This window comes from Dermochelys coriacea, chromosome 6 (genome assembly GCF_009764565.3).
Source record: "Dermochelys coriacea isolate rDerCor1 chromosome 6, rDerCor1.pri.v4, whole genome shotgun sequence".
Lineage (NCBI taxonomy): Eukaryota > Metazoa > Chordata > Testudines > Dermochelyidae > Dermochelys > Dermochelys coriacea.
Window position 1 is genome coordinate 86,139,887 of NC_050073.1, and position 24,147 is coordinate 86,164,033.

General features: G+C 47.2%; 1 protein-coding gene across 6 annotated transcripts in view; it reads left to right on the forward strand.

Moving 5' to 3' along the window:
- JDP2 (Jun dimerization protein 2) overlaps window positions 1–19,419 on the forward strand; it is a 46,604-nt gene extending 27,185 nt beyond the window's left edge. For 5 of the 6 annotated variants that reach the window (XM_043516188.1, XM_038406122.2, XM_038406125.2 and 2 more), the window contains 3 exons: window positions 5,028–5,251; window positions 15,578–15,682; window positions 18,255–19,419. In XM_043516188.1, the coding sequence (XP_043372123.1) occupies window positions 5,028–5,251; window positions 15,578–15,682; window positions 18,255–18,440 (515 nt within the window). In that variant the 3' untranslated portion in view covers window positions 18,441–19,419. Of the gene's footprint in view, window positions 1–1,541; window positions 4,197–5,027; window positions 5,252–15,577; window positions 15,683–18,254 lie in introns of those variants that run through there. The other variant, XM_043516190.1, reaches the window with a different exon arrangement.
- Window positions 19,420–24,147: the final 4,728 nt, after the last annotated feature.

Sequence of the window (24,147 nt, forward strand, 5' to 3'; positions counted from 1 at the left end):
GCCCTTTCAATGGCATTCTTCTGAGAATTCATTACCCTGCAGTCTGGAAGAGATCTAAGGGTTAAAGTTATTGCTTTTTAAAGTAATATGCCACCTTGTGCTTGTCTTGCAGGAATAGGTAAATAATAGTGGGCTCTCTATAAACCATTTATTTGAAATATAGAATATACTGCATTCATGATGAATAAAGTGAGGAACAGTTGCATGGGAATATCAGATAACAGAAGGAAAACTCTATTGCATGCTAAGGCACTCAGCATATTGAAAGCTTAGTTTTTGCTTGATTTCTACAAATTAATAACATTTAACATAGCAATTCGCTGCGGCCTGTCCTTGATTGGGTGGGAAGGCTTGTGTGCTCCTGTGACCCTAAAAGCTATGCCACTGGGAGTTTTCACTCCCTGGCAGGGTCACCCAAGCAGATTGGTCAAAGAGTAGGGGACCAGATGAAAAGGAATCCACTGGTCCTCCAGATTGTGGGTTGAGTGATAAGCCAACAATTTATTGTTGTAAAAAAAGAAAGGGGGCGGGGAAGTTGAGTTACGGAAACACAACAAGGTAGCCATTCAGACAAACAATGTGCCAAAATAATGGACTCTGTATCAACAGAAATGACAAGGGAAGCCTTCAGGAACCCAAGATTCTGACATGTTCTTTACTGAAGGTAAAACAAACTAGAAAAGTAGGTTTCTGCAACATTTGAACAATGGGTTCAACAACAGCCAAAGTAACGCAAACAACCAAACATAATTTCAAAATCTGTGGTTTAAGCAGTGGTCTGGAGCTGACCAAAAAACACTTACAAATTAAAATATAGCCCTTATATGTTCAGGGAGGCAAGACTGGTGCCACTCAGAGTGTACAACGTTAATTATGACTTCCAAAGGAGAAAAATTGCTTATAGAGGGTGCCCATTAGCAGCTGATTGCTCTGAGTAAGGCTTCAAACATGGTACGTGAAAATGTCAGTTACTCAGTGTTACCAACAGACAACTATGATGGCAAGATCAAAGATCAGTTCTCTAATTGCCTACAAACTCCAGTTGACAACATTCCCAAGCGTGACATGTGCTTGTTAATGGGGACTTCAAGGCCAAGGTTGGAGATGACAGCAATAGAGTTGTGAGAGCGATGGGCAGACATGGATTGCCAGAATCCGAACAGTGAAAGATTGGTAAAACTGTGCCTGGTAGCAGGGATCATAATGGGTGGAACATTGTTCCTCCACAAATATATCCACAAGGTAATTTGGAATTCCCCAGCTGGAGTTACCAGGAACAAGATTGACTATCTGTGTATTGGAAGGAAATTTAGATCTACTCATTAGGAGCATACATACAGGAGCTAGTATCTGAAGTCACTACAATTTGTGTGGCAACATTGAAGATCTAATTTTTGTATACTTTCATCTTTCTCTTGCTCCTAATATATTTATAGAACCTCTTCTTACTGTCTTTTATGTCCCTTGCTAGGTATAACTCATTTTGTGCCTTAGCTTTTTTATTTTGTTCCTAGACGATATTTTTTCGTATTCATCCATAGCAATTTGTCCATGTTTGCACTTTTTGTAGAATTCCTTTTTGATATTCATATTAAAGAGCTCCTGATGGAACCATTTTGACCTCTTACTACCTTTCTATCTTTCTTTTGCATCGGGATAGTTTGCTGTTGTGTCTTTAATATTGTCTCTTAAACTGCCCTGCACTCTCCTGAACTCCTTTTTCCCTTAGATTTTCTTCCCAGGAGAGGTTGCCTACTAGTTGTCTTTAGAAACCGTGTCTAGGAAATGTCTAACTTGTAGATGCATATAGAAATCCCCAAAAGGGTCGTGTGTCCTGGAAAAAGTCTCCAAATGTCAACTGTCCTTTGGCAGCCCACGTTTTTGAAATTAGTGTCTTTCTAACCTAGAGGGACAGTATTCAGGAAGTCATTGAGAATTTTGGGATGGTACCAGGGTACCTGACTGCACTTTTCAAAGTGGTGCCTAGGACAGGACATTGTCTGATCTCTTGAGGGAACAAAATGTTGTAGCCGTAAATCAGACTAGAAGGAATAAAAAGAGAGTGATATGCTGCTTCACTGGTCTGCTGTGTGTGGGGTATTGTTTTGAATTTCTGTACAATGTAGCCAGTTCCAAACATGTGGAATTTAGAGCTGTCCAGTGATAGAATTTCCCGGTGCGGAGGTTACTATCTTATTTTGTTTTTTTGTCTTTGGAGCCTCAACCAGGCCAGCTGATGATCTGTCTCTTCTCAGGCCAAGTAAAATTACTACATATTTTCTCTCTAGTTCTCCTTTTTTTAAACCAAGTAGGTAAGAGTACTGGAAAAACATCCATTTTTATCAAGTAGCATCGACCCAACAAGACTATTCATTAGTTGAGATTCTGCATCTTTTATTTCTTCATTTTCTCCTTTCCAAACTAAAATGTCCTAGTCTCTGAGGTCATTTTGTATTGAACACTCCCTTCCCCAGTGCCTTACCTTTTTCTTTCTGCTCTCTGTCCCTGTGGAGTTGATGGCCAAAGCTGAGTGCTGGATTCCTGGTGAGGACACACCCTGATTTACAATAATGCCCTTATCAGGTTTCCCATACTGCTTTCTGTTCCTAGACATTGTCGCTTTTGTTACCATTGCTGTGTGGTGAGCAGATGCCCTTCTGTGACCTCTCTCATCAGAGGTTGCCACTAGTTCAGAGCCCATTAGAAAGCATAAAGATTTAAAATTGTTCTTTCCAATGTGAGCCACGTTATCACCTGCCACCATGATGCCCATTTCCCTAGTGGTGTTGGTATTGCACTCCGCCAACTGCCTATGCTGGCTTCATATAACTAGCTTTAAAACTATTGCTAGGCTGTGCAGAATGGGACTCTCTAACTCTCCTTGTTTAGCTGGCCCTCCTTCCTTCCAGCTCTCTGGATAACAGGACAACTCAAAGTGCATTGCCCCACATTCTCCTGCACTGTGTACATGGATCTGGGTACACTCTCCCTTGCTGAGGCAGCGTGGGATAAAAGCCCAGACTTTCCCAGAGTGCATTGATGCAAGCCCAGGTAGGCAGAGTCATGAGTGCATGGACTAACATGGTGACATGGTTGTGTTGTGAAAAAAGCTGCTGCATGGACACAACTGAACCATGTGTGTTGTAACTGGGTCATTTGCGAGTGTCAGCCTTGTTACACCAACACAGATGTAGTTACAGTGAGGGTACTCAGCTGTTCTCTGTGCACTCAGTTGGTCTCACAGCCCCATTCATTCTTCCATGGGCTTCCTGCTTCTCATCTAATTAAATAACTTTTTATTCTTTTTCATAGCTTGGCTACTTCTTCATATTTCCTCTTAGCTCCCCTCATTCTCCAGCTTGTAACTGACCTGCCAGTTTGCCCCAGTCTATTTGACTCACTTGGCCTGGATTTCTTCCTTCTCCTCTCTTTTTGTATTTGTTTTTGGCCAAAATAAACTCTTGTACCTGTGGATTTTTCCTTCCCTTTTTCCTTCCTTTTATTTGTTCTGGAGGATGGATCCCATCTGTGATTCTAAGTTAGTCTTATGCAGCCTCCATGCTGATTCTGTGGTCTCTAAGTTCCTAGCATTTTCCTTTATCTTCACTCATGCAAAGTTCCCCTGCTTGAATTTCAGTTTCAGACCTGGCTGTAAATCTGATCATCTGGAGAGGATATTGGAGCCAATGCACATTATGGTCATTGTTGATGGCTCCACTGTACTTCCTGCACCAACGCCTGAAAATTATTCAGAACTATATTTAGAGTAGTCTCTGATCTTGTCAGATCCAGAACAAGAAGTTCCAAGAAGCAGTCACTCATAGTATCAAGAAATTGTTTCTCCAGACCACATCCTGAAGGGACCATTGATCAGTTGACATCTAAGTAGCTGAAGTTGCCCCTTATCACTCTTGTAGTACTTTGTTGCCCCTGTCTGATTTCTCTCCCCATCCTGATCTGCAGGTATGTCTTTCCTACTAGAGGTAATTTTTTTTGACCTAGGGATTTTATCCACATGGGTTCTGCCTGATGCGCCCCCTCTTGTAGGCATTCTCTCTCAAGGAGACTGTGGAATTCTGTGTGGGCAACACTGTGGTTGCTCCCCAGCCTCTGTGACCAAACCTAACTTTCTTCTGTCATTCATAGTCAGGATTTGCAATATCCCACCGAGTCTTACTTGTGAGCTTCATGCACTGGTACGTATAGTTGTTTTTGTGCCTCTTTTCCTTCACTACCTTCTTCCCCTGCAGCCTTCCCTGGGAGCAACTGTAGTTATCGACTGATATTGGTGTCTCCAGAACTCTTTATCTGAAGCTCTCTCCTTTCTACTCTAGGCTCCCTGGAATATGCACGATTACTGTTCAGTCAATGTGTTTAATCTGCTTAGATGCGGCCACAGAGCTGGGGAGTGGGAGGTCCCATGGCATAGCTGGGCCTGCTCCCCTACTTGATAGTGTAACCCTCTGCAGACATCTGTCAGATGTGGTCATGACTGAGCTCTTATGGGAGGACTCTCAAACACTGGGAGATTTCGTGTCCTTGCTGTTCTCCTGCTGGGACTTGTCTATCACCAATTACAATGTGCAAGGAGTGTTAAAGCTGGGGAATGGTTCCTCTTCCTCAAATAATGTTGCCTGTTGTAGAGAACAGGGGAGTACGATGGCCCCGTTGATGTTTGTGTGCTAGGAAGAGTGGGATGAGATGCAATGCTTCTGCCACAGGCTCAAATTGTAGTGTCCGAGCAGAGGCCTGGGGGAATTGGCTCCTCATTGCTCTGAGACTGTATGTGTCTCTTCACCCCCTCAGTGGCACCAGAAAGATGTGGGTAGGGATCCCTCATAACAGATTAGGTGAGTGGCCCTGGCACGTGGTATTCCAGAGGTTTGGGAGTGAGGGCAGAAAGGGAGAGAGCAGCTGCTTCCCTTGGTTCATATCTTGTTGGGTTTTGGAGTAAGCTGTGCTTGCTCCCACTTGTGGGACTCTCTGGCTAAATCCCTATAATGGCCTGTGTCTCGGTCTCTCCCTAGAGCAAGAAGCTGCTTGCCCTGCTATGATGCCAGGGCAGATTCCAGATCCATCCCTGACAGCTGGCGCTCTGCCTGGGCTTGGCCCCTTGACAGGACTCCCGGGCACCACCCTGACGGTGGAAGAGCTGAAGTACGCTGATATCCGCAACATTGGGGCTATGATCTCTCCACTGCATTTCTTGGAGGTGAAACTTGGGAAGAGGCCCCAGCCTGTGAAAAGTGAGGTGAGTTCTGAGGGGAATTCCCCAATCCCTGCCTGCCTCTGTAGGGCTGCTCTGAAGGCACTATAGACTGATGTCTTCTCTATCCATGGATAGTCGCGGGACAAGCTTTCCCCTCTCATGCTACCTCCGCCTCGCCTCTCCTCCCTAACCCCCCGGACATTTCCATTTTGATAGGCTGTTCAGTCACTGGTCTGTCTGCCAGGATGGCCCAAAAAGTTTTTAATGAGTTAAGCATGCTGAAAACTGGACAGAGACAACCCCCTTCACCTCCTGTCACTCTGGCCTGGGGTGGGTGCAAACCACTGACCCAGCAGTGAAAGGCTCCATATCCCAGTCCGGCCCTCCAGATCTCATGATACTCTGGCTCAGAGGAGAGAGGCCTCGGTCACCCAACCACTTTACAACTTGAGGAGCCAGTCAGGAACTGAAGCCATGTGGCCCTTTGTCCATCGAGCTGTTATGGAAATCTCTTCATCTGCTGAGAGAATGAGCCTTTGGTCACATGGGGGTTGGCACTAGGGCTCCTTGCTCCCTGGATGGCAAGAGCATAGAGTGGTGGTTAGAGAGAGGCGACACAACTTTTTTCTCTACAGTTCCCCTCCCACTCCCTCCAGGCTTGTGGTTGGAGCTGCGCCTCTAGCTTGCCGGCTAGGGAGGGGGCATGCTGCAACATAGAGCTATTGGGAAGAGAAGGCTATTTGAAGAATATTCATAGATTCCAAGGGCAGAAGATACTGTTGTGATTATCTTGTCAGATCTCCTGTAATACACAGGCCATAGAACTTCCCAAAGTAATTACTAGAGCAGGTCTTTTGGAAAAACATCCAATCTTGACTAAAAAATGGCCAGTGGAGAATCCACCATGACCCGTGGCAAGTTGTTCCAATGGTTAATTAGTCTCTTGAAAATTTACTCTTCATATCCAAATTTGTCTGGCTTCAGTTTCCAGTTAGTGGATCATGTTATACCTTTCTCTACTAGACTGAAGAACCCATTATTAGATATTTGTTCCTCATGTAGATACTTATGGACTGTAACCAAGTCACCCCCTTAACCTTCTCTTTATTAAGCTAAATAGAGTAAGCACCTTGAGACCATCACTAAAAGGCATGTTTTCTAATTCTTTAATCATTCTCATGATGCTTCTCTGAACCCTCTCCAATTTATCAACGTCCTTCTTGAATTGTGAACAGCACAACTGGACACACTATTCCAGTTGCACCAGTGTCAAATACAGCAATAAAATAACCTCTCTGACTCCTATTCGATATTCCCCCTGTTCATGCATCCAAGGATTGTATTCACCATTTGGGCCTCAGCATCACACTGAGAGCTGATATTCAGCTGAGTATCCATCATGACCCACAAGTCTTTTTCAGAGTCATCGCTTCCCAGGATAGTCCCCCATTGAGTAAGTATGGCCTACGTTCTTTGTTCCTAGATGTTTACGTTTCCATTTAGCTATATTAAAATGTATATTATTTGGTTGAGCCCAGCTTACCAAGCAATTCAGATAGCTCTATCAGTGACCTGTTCTAGTCGTTATTTACGACTCCCCCAATTTTTGTTTCATCTGCACACTTTATCAGTGACTATTTTATGTTTACTTCCAGGTCATTGATGAAAATGTTAATTTAATGTAGGGCCAAAACCAAATCTCCGCGGTACCCTACCGGAAACACTCCCATTCTATGATAGCTTAATTGCGTGTTTACGATTACATTTTGAGACCTATCTGTTAGCGAGATGTTCATCCTTGTAAGTTATGCTATATTAATTTTATGCCTCTCATTTTTAATTAAAATGTCATGTGGTACCAAGTGAAATGCCTTACATATGTTTAAAGGTGGTAGTAGTATTGATGTAACATACTTATCAGCCAAACTTGTAATCTCATTTAAAAAAAAATCAAGTTAGTTTGACAGGAACTATCTTCCATTAACCTACGTTGATTGGAATTAATTCTTTATTAATTGAGTCCTGTATCTGCCACTCTTGTTGTTTTGTCCAGAACTGATATCAGACCGACAGGCCTGTAATTACCTGGGTCATCTTGTTTATGCTTTTTTAAATATTGGCACAACATTAGCTTTCTTCCAGTCTTCTGGAACATCCCCAGTGTTCCAAGATTTATTGATAGCTAACATTAATGGTCCAGCAAGTTCTTCATCCAGCTCTTTTTAAAACTCTTGGATGCAAGTTTAATTGAACCTACTGGTTTTAAAATATCTAACTTTAGTAGCAGCTGTTTAACAGCCTTCTGAGATAGCAGTGGAGTAGAAAAAGTGTTATCACATGATATGACTACATACTCTGTTTATTTTTCAAATACAGAACAAAAATATTTATTGAGCACTGCTGCCTCTTCTGCATTATTATTATTATTGCTACCATTTCCATCTAATAATGGACCAATACCATTGTTAGATTTCTTTTTGTTCCTAATGTACTTTAAAAACTCCTTCTTATTGCCCTTAACTCTGCTACCCATAGATGTCTCCCTTTGTTTCCCTTATCAATGTTCTATAATTCCTAGCTTCTGATTTACATTCATTACTATCAACTTCCCCTTTCCTCCATTTGTTATATATTACGCTTTTTTATACCTTGTACTATGGTGTACGACATTGAAATTACATTGTGAGCAGTTGAAGTCACTTGCACCAAGATTTCCATATATGGCTACTGATTGTGTTAACCTACTTGACATACCTTTAGAGATGATTTTTTTTCACAGGTTCTGAGCAATTGCAGCTCCCAGTGACTTCAAATTGGAGCTCCAAGTGCTCAGGGACTGTGAATATCTGGCCCAAGATATAACAAGCTGGGAACCCAAAAATCAGTGAAAGTGTTGGCCTCTTTCAGAAGCACCAAAAGATCAAATAACAACCCCCCCTTGCCATGTTCAGTTGATACTGTATGGAAAGGTTCCAGGCTCACCCAAGGTTTGTGCATTTATTCAAAGTTCCATAGGCTGCCAAGCCAGGGGTAGGAGGCGGGGGACAGAGGGAGCTTGGACCAGCCACTTTCAAGCAGTGGTCCTGTACTAAATCAGTATGGGTGCTGCCAAAGCATCACTCCAGCTGCATGTTTGCAATGCTGCTGAAATTTGATCCAGCTGTACAGAGGGGTGGCTGGGCCAATTCTGAGTAAATAGTGTTGCGGTCCAGTGCACTGGGTTGCAACTGCATTGAAATTTGGCCGAGACGTCCCTTGGTCCAGACACAGAGGGCAGTCAGGCCAAATGATGTTAGACCCTGGTGCACTGAGATTCTGTTGCTGTACATCAGACTGCAGGGGAATCTGCTGTGATATTTGTCTCCTGGCAGCACCAGCTCATGCATTGTGTGGGTAAGAAGGGGAACTCCCTGGCTGAGGGAGACCTGGGCTCCCTGTGGAAGGAGGGAGGATGAGCGAGAACCAGAACAGAGCCCTGTTTTGGGGTGGGGGTAACCAGAATTTGCCCACCTCTCAAGGAATATGTGAATTTGTACCACTGGCTTCAGGCACTCCTGCACTGTGATTGGCTGCTGAAAGTTCTGTGCTGCCTGGAGGTGTCGGTATGTAGGGAAGGAGGAGCAGCAACACTGTAGGGCAGGGAGCCTATGTCTTTAGGCCAGTGCGATTAAACATCTCCCCTATTATATAGCGTAGGGGTTCAGAACCCTTAACTTGTCACCTACAAATGTCTCTGAGATGGTTAGCAGGTGAAGCTCACTGGACATGGAATTCTCCCTGGAGGAGTGGTGGTGTTTGGGATGTGATCTCTAATCCCCCTGGCATGAGTACCATACAAGCAGTACTTGGGTATGCACAGCAGAGAGGCTTTTTCTCTTCTTTGCCCTCCCAAATATAGATTACTGTTCATTGCTGGACTCCTGATTTTCAATTGCTCTGAGGACTTTTCCTGCTAATGGATTCCTAATTAATTGTATACACTACATAGAAGGACCAATTCACTCACCATTGCAACATTGTCCCCCTGTGCAATGTAACACAGCAGCTGATTAACAGCTACACAGCAATATTGTGTGCCAGGCCAGGAAGTCAGGAAACTTACAGATCTCACTGAAATTGCAGGAGGCTTTTAAAGATGCAGGTTGCAATTAGTTGAAGTTTGTCCAGTGTGCTATGGCTAACTCTTGAGAGGTGCCATGGGTGTGTTCCAAAGACTATTTCCTCTATCAACTGAGCAGCAGTGAGCTCCAGCATAAACCTAACACATGCACAAAATGTAACTTGTCCCATGGTTAGCTGCATCAAGCTGCAGCACTCCTTAGAGGCTGGGCTGACCACAATGAGCTGCCCTTGCCCCCCAGCACTCTACACATTCTGCTAGTGAAATTCAAGGTCCTGGCCCTTCTCTTTCATGTCTTGTCATCAGTTGTCCTGTCTCTCTGTGCCCTGACATATCAGCTGTATCTGACAGTCCCTAAGGGAGATCTCACCTGGTGCTCTCAGTGGAGGACCTGGCCTTGGAATTTGCTGTTGCTGGAGATCAGAGTAAGTCCTTGCCAGGGTCTTTGGGCTGGCAGGCACTGAACACAAACGATACCTCTGTGGAAAGGAACTAGCTGTCCCTGGGCTTCTGCTCCCCTTTCCCCCAGCTGCTTCCAGTGCCATCGTTCAGTTGGAAAAGCAAGTCCATAGCTTTCCCCATCCCTGGTCATCTGGCTGTTCCTGCTACCGCTGGCTCCATCCATGGCCTTAGGCACCTCTCTTAACCTCTTTGTGCCTTTGCTTTCTCATCTGTACAGCGGGAGTCATGCTGTACTCCTCTCCTTGGGCCAGTGGGGTTCTGTGAGACTACTCCATTAATGTCGATGACTCACTCAACAGCAGAGAGTCCTCTAGCCAGCTTTTGGATGCTCTTTGCATGTCTTGTTCACCGTGTCTGTGGTGGGAGGGGGCAGAGGAGATGCATTCTGCCCTGCTCTGCTCCAACATAGAGCAAGTACTGAAAGAGTTTCCTTAGAACTGTAAATCAGCAAACACCATGCAACAAAAAAGGGGAAATCCAAATGGCACATGCCAGAACCCAGGTGCATTGCTGTAACATGTTCTCAGCCACACTAGTCCTAAAGGCAGCAAGCTGAGGATAGTAAATGAAGCTGTTCAAAGCAAAGGTTTTGCAGCTGCAGCCTGGCTAAGCCAAAACTGCGTATCCCAGGAGTGGCCAAAGAGCAGCCTACGCACTTGTTACAATGCAGCCCACAGCTGCCTTCAGCTCTATGGGAGGTGCAGCTCAGACACTACAGATATCAGCATGCCTGGCTGGAAGGGCAGGGTCTCCCCTGACACTGGGATGAATAGACTGCTTCCTAAACCTTACTCAAAGGAGCAGCCCTACCTGGGGGGTGTCTGTACTTCCTAGGAGTCTGGAAAGCTCAGCATGGAGGTGGGAAGGCACTTGAATTGGCTGAATGGGGGTGTTAGAAACAGTCACTGCTGGGTCTGGAAATCTTCCCCTCCAAACCAGAGCAGGGATCTCCCCGGACCAAAGCCCTTCTCCTGAGGCCGCTGTCTGTGGGGAAATTCATGTTGGTCATAGTCTGCCCTGTGAAGAAGGCAACTCCAGCCTCCTCCTGAATTAGAGAGAATGGGAGGACCTTAAATATGAAATAAAATGCTTCAGCCCCTCTCCCTACAGGGAATCTCTTGCCCCTCCTCCTCCCCAGCCCACTGTGTTTGGTTTAACCCTTGAGCTACTTTAAATTCTTTCCTGTATGATAACCCAATGCCCCCTCTAGAGCCTCCTATGTATAGATTTCACTGAGCTTTAGAAACATGAATGAAGTCTAGACCCCTGGCAGAGAAGGACAGTGTAGGTAACCCCATTTTATTAATGGGAAAACACGGCATCTTCCTGTGTCAGGCCGTGGCACAAGAAGTGGGCCTGCTTCAGTGTCCCCTTGGAATCCACCTGTGCAAAGGAATAGTGTATCTGCAGCACGCTGAAATCCTTTTAGTTATGTAAAATGCCACTGTCTGCAGATCCCTCATAGTAAAAACAGCTCCTCTCAAACCCCTCAAGGGTTACTCAAAGCACCTCTTCAGTCCCATTCCCACATCACTCACCATGACATGAGTCATTAACTGCTCTGTCCCAGCTCCTGTGGCCCCTGTTGGAGGCCTGGAGAGTGCGGGCCTCATACCTTAGCATCCCAAGATCCACATTTATTCCACAAGCCTTCTCCTGGAGTCCTAAGTCGGGTGACAGAACCGCTGGTGGCATTCCACATAGCTACCCCTGCTCTGGGATCAACCTCCCCCTTGTTTTGGGCTCAGCTTCTCCTAACCAGGGTAGTTCTTCCCCTTCTTCACAGAGGCCTCTGCACGTGTTCTTCTCTAACTCAGCTGGGGTTCCCCAGCACTGGCCAGTCCTCACAATCAACCTCTTGCTCTTGCCAGTGGCTCTCTGTACTAGCTTTGCTTTGCTTTGCTCTCCTCTCCTGTTGCTGCTCTCTGGATCTCCCTTTCCTCTTCAGGACCACCTGCCCTTCTCTGTCAGTGCACTCAGACCTCTCTCCCTTCTAGGGCCCCGGTGCCATCTTTTAAGTCCAATTTGAGTCAGCTGACCAGTCAGGTGCACTTTTTCCCCTCTTAAAAGGGCTAGTGTCACCCTATGACAGGCAGAAAGAGGGAAAGTGACTTGCCTGAGGCCACAGTATCTGTGAAGAAATCACAACGAGACCCCAGGAGTCCCAATTCCCACTCTCCTGCTGTCCCTGCTAAGCTACATGCCTAGAGCTTCTGTAACCTTTCTAGGAGATGTGACCCTTCTCTGTACTATGTTATCTGAATTGTTAGGATAGATGGGATAGTTTGACTGATCAGTGAGATGAGGACAGGGGAGGGATCATTCACTCCCTTTTCTGTGCCTGAACTGGCCAAAGCAGACCACAAAAATGTGTCAATCAGCTGAGAATCATGGACAGCAAGTGGTGTCCCACCAATGGTATTGCTCCCTATTGCTGCCACAACTAACCATCTGTTTTGCCGCAAACATGGTGGAATGTTTTTGTATGTTAAAAAGTAAGTGGGCTGAGATGAGTGGGGGAGTTGAGAGCACATGTCTCCTCTTCTCTGTGCTCTTTCTTGCACTCAGCAGGCGGCTTTTAATAGCTCCTCTTGGCTCAAAGACTAACTCGGAGACAAATCAGTAGCTGGTGGAAGCTATGCTAATGAGAGTGGAATGGTGATTACACTGACCTCCAAAACGCTGCTTAATTTTTGCACAGATTTGTTAGTTGCTTTTGCCCTTAACTCTGAAATTCTTACTCTTTCAAGAATCCAAAAGGAAGAATCTGTGGGCAACTGAAACTATTGGCAAAGTGAGAGGTCAAAAGCCTCTTTCCATTCACCACCTTGCAAATGTTAGAAACACAAGATTTTAACTGTGTATAGAAAGACTTGGCAACCTTATTTACATTAAAGTGTACTGTGAGATCTAAATCTATTTCTGGGCTGTTCTCCCCTGGCCTAACACCTTATACTGTCACTGCAAAGCGAGTGTAAAACATTCTCAGTCTGATTTGATGCCCCTTTTGCACGGGAGTGAATGACATGCAGAACAGGGGAGAGTTGGCTCCTCCCTGGATATTTTAATGGAAAATGCTATTATTGAAACTGGCCTTGTTTAATATTTTATTCCCCGACAAAATACTTCCCTAAACTGGAACTAGGAATGTAAGTGATTGATTAGCTATTTTGGGGGGACCTTGAAGAGAACTCTGTAACTGTCTCAAATGTTGGGAAGTCAATGTCTTGGTTACCCTTAAAACCCAAACATTAGAGATGCCCAATGAATGTCATCCAGTCACCTTAACTCTGACCCATCCCTGTGTCCATCCCGTCTCACTTGTGTGTCCCATGGAGACATTTTGATTAAAGGGGTGTGGACTTTATAAAGTTGGCAACTTGTACAGTTTCCCTAGGTAGGAGACCAGGAGCCTTGGAGCATGTGGGTTTGGTTTCATAGATATGTCTGTGGTACTCAGTTGGTTAACCCAACATTGCACTGCTGGTGGATAAACTACCAAACGTTCCCTCTAGCTCATAAGAGGTTCCTAACCTTAGGCACAGTAGCTACATGTCACTGCTGAGCTTCATAGAACAACAACGTTTAAAACACCCTGTACTTGGCGGGAATTGTCCTTAGTGTGGTCCATTTTGGCTTAGAGATATACAAATCTGTCTTGTCAATGACTACAGTTGGCCATAGAGAAGGCAGGAGTAGTTTGCTGAAGTGATGACAAGACATGCCATTACAGCATTTAAACAGAAGTGCGTGATCAAGTCATGCAGTAAATGAGAGGCAGTTTAGTTTGATAACTTCTCAGTGTCCCTGATGTGATGGAGATGGGAAGTATATGTGGCTAAGGGCATGTCTACTCTGCAGCGATGGGGATGATTGCAGCATGTGTAGACATACTTGAGCTAGGTTTGATCTACCTAGCTCAGGTACCAACAGCAGTAAAGCGATGGCAGCATGGGCTTCAGCTTGGGCTGTACAAGCCTGCCAAGGAACATGGGTACTTACTTGGGCAGCTAGTCCCTGGTGCTGCAACTTCACTGCTATTGGTACCCAAGCTAGGTAGATTAAAGCATAGCTTGTGTATCTTTACAAGTGCTGCATTCACACCTCCAGCTGGAGTGTAGACAGATCTTAAGACTGGTTCCTGGTTTTCGTTGTGCTGCAGGCATTGACACAGAGGCAGAGTTAAGGCTGTTTGGGTGACTCTCTTGCAGTTCCAGATTCCCTGATGTATATTTTTTTAAGTGTAACCTGAATGTTGAATTTCCAGGTGTTATAACTCTTATATCTTGAGAAAATTACAATGTTTACTTAAGGGTAAAAGGCCCACTTCCTCAAAAGGTATTTAGGCACCTGCTTCCATTGATTTCAATGGGAGGTAGGCAGCTAAATATCTTTGAGGATTTGGGTCTGCATCCTTAAGTAATAGATGAATATTTATGAACTGAACTGTACCATAACAAAGGGCTTAGGGTGGGTTTTTTGATGGGTTACTGTCCTAGGTTTTTGAAGTAATGCCCCTGATACTTTGATAGTGGCTTTCTGACTGTGTGATGTAGAGTTAACACAGAAAGTTTGAGTCCATTAGCACAGAACAATGAAGTAAAATGCAGAAACCTCTGTCTTTGCTCAATGCTACAATGGGATCTAGGTATCTTGCTGCACCCTCCCTATATACCGTACTCTGCATTAGGGCCTTTCATTACTCACTACAGTTTAAGAAAACAGGCCTGAGGACTCTGAGCCCAGAATGCTGAACATGTTGCATGAGCAGGAAATGAATGGAACCAATCAGGGAATGGCTCATTCAGGTCTTCATGGCTCTTGGGCCTGTTTAGTTTGATGCTTCTGGAATGACACCACTCCCTTCAGCTACCCCCAGCCTTTACCAGCTGTCAGTGTAGACCACACATCTACAGCTGTAGACTGAACTGTCTCTTGCACTGAGATCCCTGCTTAGAAGCACTCTGATCTGAGCAAGTCACCATGTGCTTTGAACAGCCATTAAAGAAAATACTTTCCTTGCAATCCTGTATCTGCCTGTTACAGTATCAGCCCAGGGTTAGTCAACCTGATATAGGGAAGAGAGTAGAAGTCTCTCCCATTGCCCCCCCCTCCCCCCCCAGCACACACACACTAGGCCACAACACTGCACCAGGGCTGCACTGGATTAATGCACAGACCTCAGCTCTGCAGTATGGCTGGCTGAGTGTAGCAAAGGAACTTGGTAGCATGAGGAGAGGCCCCCCTCTGTGGGGCTGTTCTTGTTTTCATCCCTGGGAGGGTCAGTGTTGCTCCTGATACATGAGACCATTATGAATATCTTTACAGGCTCTCTGCTTATACTCCCATACATCTGTGTTGGGGCAGGGGAATCTTGGCTGTTGCACAAGACCCTTCACAGCGGTTTCTTACATGGATTACACAGTTCTCTGGTGAAATTAGTTTGCCTCATTCTAGAGTCCACGTTACAGAAACAGAGTAATTGGTCACAAGTGGGAGTGATCAGCAGTCCCTGCTCCAAAGAGGCCAGAACAAGACTAGCCGGTGGAGTTGCAGGGCAGAACTGAGGTGCACTGGTAGCAGTGGGCCAGGAGGGGGAGGGGAGGACAGACCAAAATAGCCAGGGACGCTGCAGGTCAGGACTGAGGAGCATCAGCTGAACTGTGGGGGGGAGGCTTGCACAGCCACTTCTGCCAGTGAGACCTGGTGAGGGGGCTATTGCCGGCTGCATCACTCCCCAGTTACTTGTCTGGCTGTTCTAACGCGGGGCTTGTGTCCTGTTCCAGCTGGACGAGGAAGAGGAGAGGAGGAAAAGGCGCCGTGAGAAAAACAAAGTAGCAGCAGCTCGATGTCGCAACAAGAAGAAGGAAAGGACAGAGTTCCTACAGCGGGTGAGTACCCCATGCCCTTTCCCCAGCAGACTTGGTACAGCCTCCCTCTCCAGCTATGCTTCACTGCAGTATGCACCCTGCAGTCCTCCCCACCTGGAGAGGAAAAGGTGGAATGTACACCCACTCCCAAGACTATTAAAGGCTCTTCAGCAGTCGACCAGCAGGGGCTGTTCATTCTGCTGAATCTCATTTCTCATCCAACTGCAAGGTTCAAAGAGTTCCCTCCCTCCAGTCATCACCTCTTCCTGCATCTGGTAGCCCAGCAGCTACCCACAGATCCTGAGGCCTGGCGCCTGGCAAATACAGTTTCTCATTTGGCAGTTGCATGGGAGGACATAGGGCCACTCTCCCATTTTTCCCAAGCTGGTCCTGCAGGGTAAATGGACCATGGCCTCATGTGTCTGTTACCAGCTAGAGCAGGTAGCTAGCTTAAACCCACTCCTGTAGTATGGGGTGTGCTGGAGCAGGAAGGCATCTGACACACTTAGCTGTGGTGTGTGAGCTGAATTGTGTGTCCTAGCACTGTGGGCAGCCCTGCACAGAGTGCACATCTCACCCAAATAACCACAAGGGGCCACAAGCCCAAACAGTGCAACACAAACAGGTGCCAAGAAGATACATGGTGAGCACCAGGATAGACTCTAGAGACTTGTCAGCCCCTGACATGTGGTAGTGGAATGCCCAGTCTGGCCACTTCTCCCAAAGCCTGGAGATTCCTAGTCTGTACACTAAAGGCACATGAAACCTTCTCCCAGAGTGATTCCCGTACAGTACACACGTGTACTCTTCCTCCTACAGTGCCTGGTGCCACCCCAAAGATCTTTCCCACACATGCTATTGCACTCCTGTCCCCTCAGCAGGGATGCACCCCACATTCCCACACAGTCATGTGCAGCGAGGGGCACCTCTTGGACGTGGGGCTCCTTGCACGGAACACTAGGATCTTTTTAAAGCAAATTCTCAATAAATTTTCAAATTCTCAAGCCAGTAAAGTTTGAACCATAAAAATATCAGAAATACTTGTTGCTTCTCTTCTTCCTGAGAAGCTGGGTCTCCCCTAGGTACTGGTTCCTCTTTTCTTCAGGGCAGAAAAACACTTTTAGTGCAAAACATCTTTTCTGTAGTATTCAGTTCAGTTTTATTAGATTGCATATGACGTGTCTTTTGTGAACATGAGAAAAACATACACAATCTAAAACAGCAACATCCATATAATACATTCAAGTGTCATTCAGAACTCCTTCGGCATAGTGCTAAAAGGGCAAAAATTGACATTGATTTAATTGCTACTGGGGATTGAGAAAATACTAAAAACCATTGTCCTTTGAGGTAGTGATAAAAAATTTAATACAAAAAAGATAATCCAGTGTGTTCTCAGAAGCTGGGATATTCTATAGGCCAAAAGAAAATGAGGTAGAAATTCCAACACTCTAGATTTACAAGGGCAAATCTGAAGATGAAGGAACTTTTCTATATCTGCCTTTCAGGACAGCAGTTTATGGTTTGGAATCTTCGCCGAGTATATGCCTTACGTAAATGCAGATTTGATAACTTTCAAATATGGTTCAAAACCATGGGCCGTCTTCAGAGTAGAAAAATCAAAGGGCCAATATAGAATCATGGCCAGATCTTTTTGAGGAATATCTATCACGCTGTTTGAGTAATTGATTGAAAGATACTGATAAGCAAGTAGTAGAAAAACTCAACTTAGCTATACTCAGTTGGAGAGTATCACACCAGGGAAATAAGGAGTACACAGGTTGTTCTTCCATCTCCTGAAGGCAAAGACAGAGCAATCTATAATCTGGAAGAGTACAATTCTTAGACCAAAATTTAAGAAAGCAGTACAAGCTCTGCTGCTTACAGAAAACACCCACCTCAGCATGTAAAAATGAGACAGGGAGAATTAAGTCTCCTCTAAAAAAAAGTTATTTTTAACTATCTCTAAGGCCAGAGTTTTCTGTAGTGACTGCGGGGACACGATTTCTGAGTAACTCAACTGCACAAACTAAGACCTGATATGATTTACACCTGTTAACTATCTCAAAAGCATTGTTAGTTGTAGATTTAAGCCATTCCCCCAAGACGGGTGTGTATACCCAATAAAAGGTGTGTGCACTTTGCACATGTGAACAGTGCCGATTAATCTTCATCCTACTGGAAACACCAGTCTACTTTGCTTGGCTCACTGGACACTAACCAGGACAAAAAACATTTAGTAAGTGTGGTAGGGAACAGTCTTGCTTTGGGTCTCAGGGGATGGCCAGAAGGGAAAGTCCCATTTGATCCCAGCACTAGATTCTACTCACCAATAGGAATAAAATCTGGTCGGAAGACTCATGTGGCTCCCTGTGCTGCATGGCCATCAGTTTCACACTGTGCTGCTGAGCAATATCAGGCAGGGGTAGTTTGCAAACAGACCTTCGATTGGTCGAAGGAAGTTTCTCTGTGTATTGTGCTGCAGGAGAGGGAGATTCAATGCTGGGCACTGGGTACTGTAGAGCAGGTTGTTCTTTCCCCACACCTATGAGCTGACAGATTAAAGCTGTGTCTCTGTTTTTGGCCCTGCCAGGAGTCAGAGCGTCTGGAGCTCATGAATGCTGAGCTGAAAGCCCAGATAGAGGAGCTGAAGCAGGAGAGGCAGCAGCTGATTCTAATGCTAAACAGACACCGTCCCACTTGCATTGTGCGGACAGACAGCATCAAGACACCGGAGAGCGAAGCCAACCCACTGCTTGAACAACTAGAGAAAAAGTGAAGGTAGTACTGGCCAGGACAAGGAGGAGACAACAAATTGGGGTCTCCAAAAACGTCGCCTATGTACTGTAGGAAGAACTGTGCACCAAGGCCTTGTCCAGCCAGAATCCAGTGGGCTTTCTTGGGGATTACAGGCCAACCAAATAAGGGGAAGAAGATGATCAAGAACCTGCCATTCATCCCACTCTGAGGCTGAACCTGGGATGGGTCTAGCAGCTGTGGTGAGGGCAACCACTTGCAATACCTCTTTGTGGCCCTTCAGTCAGCTCACCAGCCCCAGGGATCAAGCAAGCAGCCTGCTGCAGGGCATCCTGAAGCTGGATCACGTTGAGATATGGGGAGGGGAAGTTGCAACTTCCTCTCTTCCCACACCTACTGGTATGCACCTAGCTGGGAGTGAAGGCTTGAACCAGGAGAAATGAACGTGTGGGAGATGGAGGGCAGGCAGAGACATGCTGGCTGTATCTCCCAGGTCTGTCCTATCTCCATCCCTCTGGATCCTGCCACTGCTCCTTGCGCACACTCCGGAATGGAATCCGAAACAAAGAATTGTAAACACTTGACACAAGCCCTGCCTCCCGGCTGGGCCTGTCCATGGCACTGTGGCGCAGGCGCCCCACAAGCACACTCAGTATAATGTTTACAGCCCAGCTGTCCCTGTCGGCCGTGCTTTTGAATGCACATTTTTACACTTTTTTATATTTTTTAAAAAGTTTTTATACAGCTGTCTCTATATGGATTTATATAATCACTAGATGTGATCCCATAGAAATGTACGTTATAATGGTCTGTGTTACAAATGCATATGCCACAGTTATCTCATTGTGTTACTTGTTAGGTAGTGTCTGGCTCCTTTTCCCTCGGCATGCTGGGAAAGGGGCCCATACAGCCCTCCACAATGGCTCCACTACCATCTCCATCCATGTACGTTCTTCGTAATACGCAGTCCTGTATCTCACAGTAAATGTTACTTTGACTTATTTCCCTGCCTCCTTTGCTTTGTCTGGATTGTGTCCTGGTGCTCACTGGGCTCGGCACAGACTCTCTGGTCAGCCCTTTGCACCAGCTTTCCCCCATGCTGACTACGGGTCTGGCTGGCGGACACTGGCTGAGGGGGGCTAATTCATCCACCATGATGATGGGTGTATGCAGTAGTAATGGTGGTATAGGCCCAAAGGTGGCTCACTCCTTGGATGAGCAGGAGGCAAATGCCTAGATGTAAGGTGGTGTAACTCAGGCTCACATACACACAGGCTGTAACTTACCCCAAGGCAAGCAGGTGTGAGTTACGGAGGCCATCCCATTCTGAGCCCTCCTCTGAGTTTCTCTACTCCTGTCCCCAGGCTGTGAGGTGCACAGAAGCATAGGTGACCACCTTTGGGGAGGTGAAGTGGGCAGGCATCATGTGCACATGGAAGAAGGTGATGTAAGACTTCTGAGCCTGTTCCCGGGTCGCTAGCATGCCTCTCCCTGCCAGCCATAGAATGAGCTCAAGCCCCTCTCCAGCCTCTGTACATGCTGCTGTGGAGGGTGAAGGGATAAAGGTCAAACCGTGACACTCCTATTTCCAGTAGGCAGGCGAGTCTCCCAGCTCAGGTCTTACTGGTATAAAAATCAAACAACAAGGCTAGTAACTCTGTCCACATGTGTTTGGGTCAGAGACTCCAATACAAGTGTCCTTCACAGCACACCATTGACAAATGGGGCCCAAACCCAACACATTGTCCCTGCTCCAAGCAGCCATAGATAACAGTGGGAAAAATATCTGCCCTTAGTCTATGCCAGATCCGTGAGGAGAGAATTGCTAGGAGTTCAGTGCAGATGCACTATTAGGGCTATCCTGGCTCCTAGCATCCATTCACCCTCCATTCTGGAGAGCTGAAGTGGGCAGAGGGGAAACAAGGGGGAAAGCCTTGAATGAATGTGGCTGTGCAAGAAGTCAGTCCTGCCAGGGAGCACCCTCCAGCAGCAGGCCGCCGCATGATAGGCACATCTGCCTCAGTTTCCCCTCTTAGGTAATCCTAGGGCTCTAGGCCAGCCTGTCTTGCTTCAACACCACCCCTCCTAGGAGGGTTTGTTACAAAATATAGTGCAAGTGAACCCATAACAAAAGTCCCACACCAGCCTCTCTACTGGGAGTGCGTCCTTACCATTATCCAGTGTTCCCTGCCACATCTAGACTCCTTGCTGGTCCTCTTCCATCCTTCTGCCAGGACAATCAACTCAGCTCTTGCAGCTGGAGTGCAACACTTCTTCCCAGCAGGAACCTGCACAGACTTTCTGCTAGGAGGTCATCTTTACCAGGGAGCATCCTTCACCCCCTGTGGTCCTCTCATATTCCCTTGGGTCCAGCTCTCCTGTGTGGAGACATCAGTGGGTAAACCCATCCACTGCTCCCCTGCCTTCAGCCCTCACCAGGGCCTTTGGCTCCAGCTCTGTGGCTTAGACCCAGCTAGTATCTCCCCTACTGCTCCTCCTGCCTTCAGCTCCCTAACCCTGGCTTGGGGAAGTCAGACAGTAAAGCCCTCTGGCTACTCTTCTGCCACCAGTCTTCCCCCCCCTAGAGAACCCGCTTCTGTTTCCTTGCAGGATTTCTCCAGTCCCTGGTAGCTCTCCTCAGCTGCCCTTTTGACTGAACCAGTCTGCTGTGACTCACTGGGACTCTCCCACTCACTGGGTCTTTCTTCCATTGGGTCTCTCCCAGCAAGTTCCCTCTACCTGCCCCCACCCCAGGCTTCTGCCAGTCACTCCAGTAAGTTCCTGCTTAGGGTTGCCAGGCATCCAGTTTTCAACTGGAATGCCGGGTCAAAAAGGGACTCTGGCAGCTCCTGTTGGCACTGCCGACCAGCCTGTTAAAAGTCTGGTCAGCAACGCAGCGGGGGCCTGGGGCTAAGGCAGGCTCCCTATCTGCCCTAGCTCCGTGCTGCTCCCGGAAGCAGCTGCCAGGTCCCTGCAGCCCCTAGACATTGGGTCAGCCAGGGATTGGGAGGCTCTGTGCACTGCCCCCACTCAGAGTACAAGTTCTGCAGCCTCCATTGGCCGGGAACCATGACCAATGGGAGCTGTGGGGGACGGTGCCTGCAGGCAGGAAAGTCTTGCAGAGCCACCGGGCCATGCCTCTGCCTAGAGGCCACAGGGATCTGATGGCCGCTTCCTCGGACCTGCGGTAAGTGCCACCGGGATGCCACACATCCCTGGCACCCCAAATCCCTGGTCCACCCTGGAGTCCCCATCTGTACTCTAAACCTATCACTGGCCCCACCCCCAGCCAGAGCCTTCAGCCCCCTGCACTCCAACCCCCTGCCGCAGCCCCCTCCTGCACCCACAGCCCAGAGCCTGCACCCCTAGCCAGTCCTCATCCCCTCCCATACCCCTGCCCCAGCCTGGTGAATGTTAGTGAGGGTGGGGAAGAGCGAGCAAAGGAGGGAGTGGGGATGGAGTGAGCGGCAGGTGGGGCCTCAGGGAAGGGGCAGGGCAGGGGTATTCGGTTTTGTGTGATTAGAAAGTTGGCAACCCTATTCCTACTTCTGGCCTGTCTCCCCCTATCTGCACTCTCTGCCCCTTAGGCCAAATTCACCCAGGCTTCCTCTCCCTGGGTCTCTTTCCTCCCTGCTCTAGGCCCAGCTGCCCTCTTTAAAGCCCTTTTAATTGGTCAAATCAGGGTGTGCTCATATGGCACAGATACACTGGCCCTGCTCCCTCTGGATGAGCCACTGTCACCCTGTGACTAGCTGCTTCTCTAGTTCATGCATGTAATTTCTCTATATCACCCTGCATCCTCCTTGGTATTGACCATAGCCCCCTACCTCCTCACCCAGACTTTCTCCCTGGCTTACCCTTCCCTCCCCTCAATCTTTCTGTTAGGGACCTCCCAGAAATATTGCTCCTAGATCAATCACTTATCTAGCATCAAAGTGTGCCTCGTATTTTACAGACAAGCTCCTTTCCCTGAAAGGCTCATAAAGTGAAAAGCTACAAATGCAGGTGGGAGAGGATGCAATACAAATTTAAAGTGACTGAGCAGAGTCATTCTCTCCACTATTCCCTTGTCAGCTCCCTCCCACTCCCAACACACAACCCCCCAGTGCATTGCCTTCTGCACAGGATCTGCGGTAGCAGAGCAGACCTGCTCCATCTTGTCCATTAACTTGCCTCTTGCTGTAGCCAAGACTTGATGCTTCAGAGGAATGCGACCCCTTCTCTTCCCATATGACACTTGCCCATTGTGCTGCATTAAGGGGGTTGAGAACACTTTTTCCTGACTCCTAGAGGATCATGTTCTGGCCTGTGGAACTGAGTCCCTCAGCTGAGCTTACATGCCTGCCTAGGTTATTGTAGTGAAACTCCAGGGTCCCTACCGGCTTCCCATCCCCTCTTGAAGGGCCTGAAGTTTACATGTTTTTGGACAGGGAATGGAGAGGCTGGCAGGTCTACTCTAACAACCACAGCTTTGCCATCAGCTGAGGGTGTTCCCTGCAGGCATTAAGGTGGTTCAGTCTCAGGTTCCTCCTAGCTTCCTCATGGTGCTTAGACATCCTGGCCTTAGTAACCGGAAATGCCTTCTACTTGTAGCACCTTCACCTGGCAGGAACTGCCCCTCTTCCAGTCTGATGCAGGCCTAGGCCCAGTGATCTATCTGACTCTCACTTCCAGATTTAGCTATTGCAACATACAATACCTTGGACTGAAGGGGCAGACTACCAAGAAGTTCCAGATGTTGCAATGTGCAGCAGCCTGTGTGCCATCCAGCAAGGGACACTGACAACACATCACTCCAGTGCTCTACAAGCTGCACTGAATCCCTGGCCAGTACAAGACCCCAGTTATCTGAGAGGTCACCTCCCTTGCTGTGACCCTCTCCTAGTCTGCCCATTGCATTCTTCAGGGTTTCTAGAGTTAACTATGCTAAAGGTGACACAGCTGCAGGGACTGGACCTTCTTTGGCAAATTGCCATTGGGATAGGGCATTCACCCCACACAAGGCCTGAAGGGGTTAAAGTGGCCAGGTGGGCCAATTAACTGCCTAGGCTGCACCTGGAGGAGTCAGGGAACAAGGAACTAATTAGAGAGGAGGCTCAGCAGGGCAGGAACAGGAGGGGGCCTGTATAAAGCCCCGTAGCTAAGAGTAAAAGAGGGCTACAGTTATTCTCAGGGTGAGAAAAGGGAAGGTAGGAAGAAGCCCAGGGATACAGCAATAAGGTTTAGGACTGTGTGGAATTTGATTTCTTGTTGTAGGCTCCCTGGGCTAGAACCAGTGTAGAGGGCAGGCCTGGGTCCCCCTACCAGTCGCTGGGGAAGTGGCACTGTTAAGAGACAGTGAAAGAGAAGACTGCCTGGGACAGCATACCTAGAGAGACTGGGATGTATGCTGCTTTCCTGGAAGGGGAAACCCACAGTGACCAAGCCACAAAGCAGGAGCAGCTGAGTCTTGGAAGAGAGAGTGTGTGACTGCAGGAAGGGTTGTTGGCCTTGCAGAGCTAATCCTCAGATGTGGCCAGGAGGAGGTGCTCTAGCAGCGAGCAGAGCACCCTGTGACAGCCATGACGCTCCCAGTCACATAAGGCTATAAGGGCAACAGCGCTTACCACCTTTAGGTAGAAATACAAGACCCAATCATTCCCATCTTAAAAAACCAATCACACCACATGCAGCTGCCACTAGGTGAGAGGTGAGGACACAAACTTTGGACTGTTTATATGTTGCAATGC